Raw genomic sequence first — 3204 nt, forward strand, 5'->3', positions numbered from 1 at the left:
TATGTACATGTGATTGTATGTGTGTATGTATATGTGATTGTATGTGTGTACGTATCTGTTTGCTGACAAAGAGTCATGATTCTCAACTCTCCAAGCCTTGGTAGATTTTGTAATCCCGAGTAAGCCCTGATCCAATCTGAGAGATTTATAATGAAAGATACTCCAGATCTTCCTCTCCTGTCTTTTAGTTCATCAAGGAATACATTATTTAATGTATCCTCTTTTCACAAAGATAGGAAAGTAAGATTTGAAGGTAATTTGGCCGTTATTTCTATCAAATCCAGTCACTACAGAGACATTTTGTTGGATTCTACAAGTTGACTGGTACCAGCACCCCTTCATCAAATACTAGTGAAATACCCCCACCCCCCTTCACTACCGTCTCATCACTAATTGTTTCTAGCATAGGCACAAGACCTGAAACCAGGATTAATTGAGAGCATTGACTCCAGTACTTGACTGGTACTTTATCTGTCAAACCCCAAAATAATGAAAGGCAAAGTTAGCCTCAGCAGTATTTGAACTCAATGTAAAGCGCCTGAATAAATACTGCATAACCATTTGCTTGATGAAAAAACAAAAGAGATTTTTTTCCCACTGATATAATTCTTTTGTCTTTGCCTTGTGACAAGGCCACTACAGACAATGAAACAAATATTGATTTTATATTGACATTTTAGATGTTGTGTAGGAAGTGTCGTAGTACCACTGGAGCAAACCAGCATCTGTAGCATGTGCTGCACTGATTACAGACCACTTTATAGCATCTCTTCTAATGTTTCTTGTGAGACTTTTTATTGTTGTATCTTTTGTTTTGTTGTTTTTTTCTTTTTACACTCATAAAATGTCCACTCTATAAGGTGGTTGGTGTTAGGAAGGGCATTCAGCCATAAAAAACCCTACTAAAACAGTCAGTGAATCCTGGTGCAATCTTCAGCCTAGCCAGCTTCTGTCAAACCGTCCAACCCATGCTAGCACAGAAAGCAGACGTTAAATGATGATGATGATGATAACTCTAGTTCTGTACTAAAAATGCCTTCGTCTCTTGTGGCCAATAACAGAAATCATCATCATCAACATCAACATCTTTATTGTTGTTGTCATCATTCTTCTTATAGCAATGTATCGTTCAATAATTTTTCTAGTTTCAACCGAGGAGAAACTTTTACCAGTGTGACTAAATTTTTCATGTTTACCTTTTTTGATGATGATGATGATGGTCATGATGATGATAAAGGTATTGGTAGTGATGAGGGTGGTGGTGGTGGTGGTAGTGATGGGGAGGGTGGTGGTGTGGTTACTTTGTATTTTGCTGTTGTTATTATCTTCAAAAGCCAGATGTAAAGCAAAAGGTGATGTTCTTGTTGTTTGTGTCTTTGCAGGAGAACCACCCTCGGTGTCTGTGTCACGTGTGTGGATTCACATCAGAACATGCATATGTAATCAAGCGTCACATGATGAGGCACAGTGCTGATGGTTGCACTTGTGAGTTGTGTGGCAAAACATACAAGGTGAGTTGAACAGTGGTGTAGGGTAATGTTTGTAGTAGTAGTAGTAGTAGTTGTTTAGTTGGTTGAGAGAGTTGATTGTTAACACCTCTCACTTGTGAGTTGAGTGGTAAATGTTACAAGGTGATTAGTGTAGATATACTGTATGTAGTTTTGGTGGAGCAGTTATTTTGTATATATTAGTTTTGTTGTTATTGTTGATGTTTATCCCAAGTCATTCCTGAGTGAGAAGGCCTGTAATCAAGAGGTATTCCAGCTGTGGCTATCCTGACTTTTATTCTATATCACTATTCTTTTACTTGTTTCAGTCATTTGACTGTAGCTATTTTTGTATGGATTTTTTTCCCATTTAAAAAAAATTTGTGGGATGATATTTGAGGGATTTGCGGCTGCTATTTTTAGCTGATCAAGAGGACCATGTAGTTGATCTTTTGCTGCATTGTGTGGTGACGATATATGTCTATAAGTGTGTTTTATACTGGTTGCAGTTGTCTAGTAGTGTTAGTGTGTTGTATAGGAAATGTTAGTGTGAACATATTAGAATGCTGTATGTGATAACGTTGGTGGTTTTTGTATGAGGAATAGTAAAACATGGATGTATTGTGTAGTGTAGTTGTGTTACTGTACAACTAGCAGAGGTGCATGGTTTAGTGGTTAGGGTGTTGGACTCATGATTATGACTAAAGTGTCTTTAAAACAAAACAAGATCTCTTCCTGTCAAGGTTTCCAGATGAGCCTACCTCACATCAGAAAACACAGATGAGGGCAGTGGCATCAAACTCCCTCATTGACCAAATGCCAGATATCAGAGGAGGTCTCAAATAATGGTGTAGCAGTCATATATATGTGTGTGTGTGTGTGTGTGTGTGTGTGTGTGTGTGTGTGTGTGTGTGTCTGTATGAGAAGACCCGGCAAGACAAGTGCAACCCTAACCCGTGGCCTTTACCAGGGGTGTAGCCAGCCCACTTATGCGTACCTTTCCTTCTTTGGACACAAAACCCTGCTTGCGAAGACCTGTTGAGGCAAGTAAAGGCGAAATCGAAATTGAACCAAATTCGATGACTGGCACTCATGCCAACCTTCCTTTATTGGACACTAAACTCAGCCTGCGAAGACCTGTTGGGGCAAGTGAGATCGAAATTGAACAAAATTCGATGACTGGCACCTGTGCCAGTGGAGCGCTAATACCACCATCGAGCGGGATCACTGTCAGAGCAGCGGTTTCACTTCTCAGATAGCTGGTCCCTCTACTGGGTCAACATTTGGCAGGCTCTCCTCCTCCCATTCATTCTCCACATTCAGCAGTCTTTCATAATGACTTCTCCAGGCCCCTTTCTTTTCCAAATCATTAAAAGCAAGTGAACCATCATCCATGCAGACACATTTTTCTCCTGTGACATCACAATTTTCTTTCACACAGTGTCTTGCAATCCGAAATACCTCAGTTCTTTGGTCCTCATGTCGCTGGACATCGGCAAATTTCTTCTTTTCTGCTTCGCCCTTGGCTATGTATACCTGCCGCCCAGCCTCCCTTTTGGCTATCTGGTACAGTTCCCTGCTACACCCACCCTTCCAAGCTTTCCAGGCCTGTTTCTTTGCTCCAATGGCTTTGTCTACCGCATACACATACACACACACGCGTGTGTGTGTATATATATATATATATATATATATATATATATATATATATATATAT

The 3204-nt window shown here is 40.0% G+C and overlaps 1 protein-coding gene across 1 annotated transcript in view; it reads left to right on the plus strand.

The window, feature by feature from the left end:
* Positions 1-1356: 1356 nt before the first annotated feature.
* LOC106881393 (zinc finger protein 236) overlaps positions 1357-3204 on the plus strand; it is a 13676-nt gene continuing 11828 nt past the window's right edge. Inside the window, exon 1 of the mRNA XM_014931769.2 lies at positions 1357-1511. Within this exon, the coding sequence (XP_014787255.1) occupies positions 1455-1511 (57 nt within the window). The 5' untranslated portion in view covers positions 1357-1454. The remainder of the gene's footprint in view (positions 1512-3204) is intronic.

The sequence above is a fragment of the Octopus bimaculoides genome, chromosome 10 (assembly GCF_001194135.2).
Source record: "Octopus bimaculoides isolate UCB-OBI-ISO-001 chromosome 10, ASM119413v2, whole genome shotgun sequence".
In the NCBI taxonomy this organism is placed as follows: domain Eukaryota; kingdom Metazoa; phylum Mollusca; class Cephalopoda; order Octopoda; family Octopodidae; genus Octopus; species Octopus bimaculoides.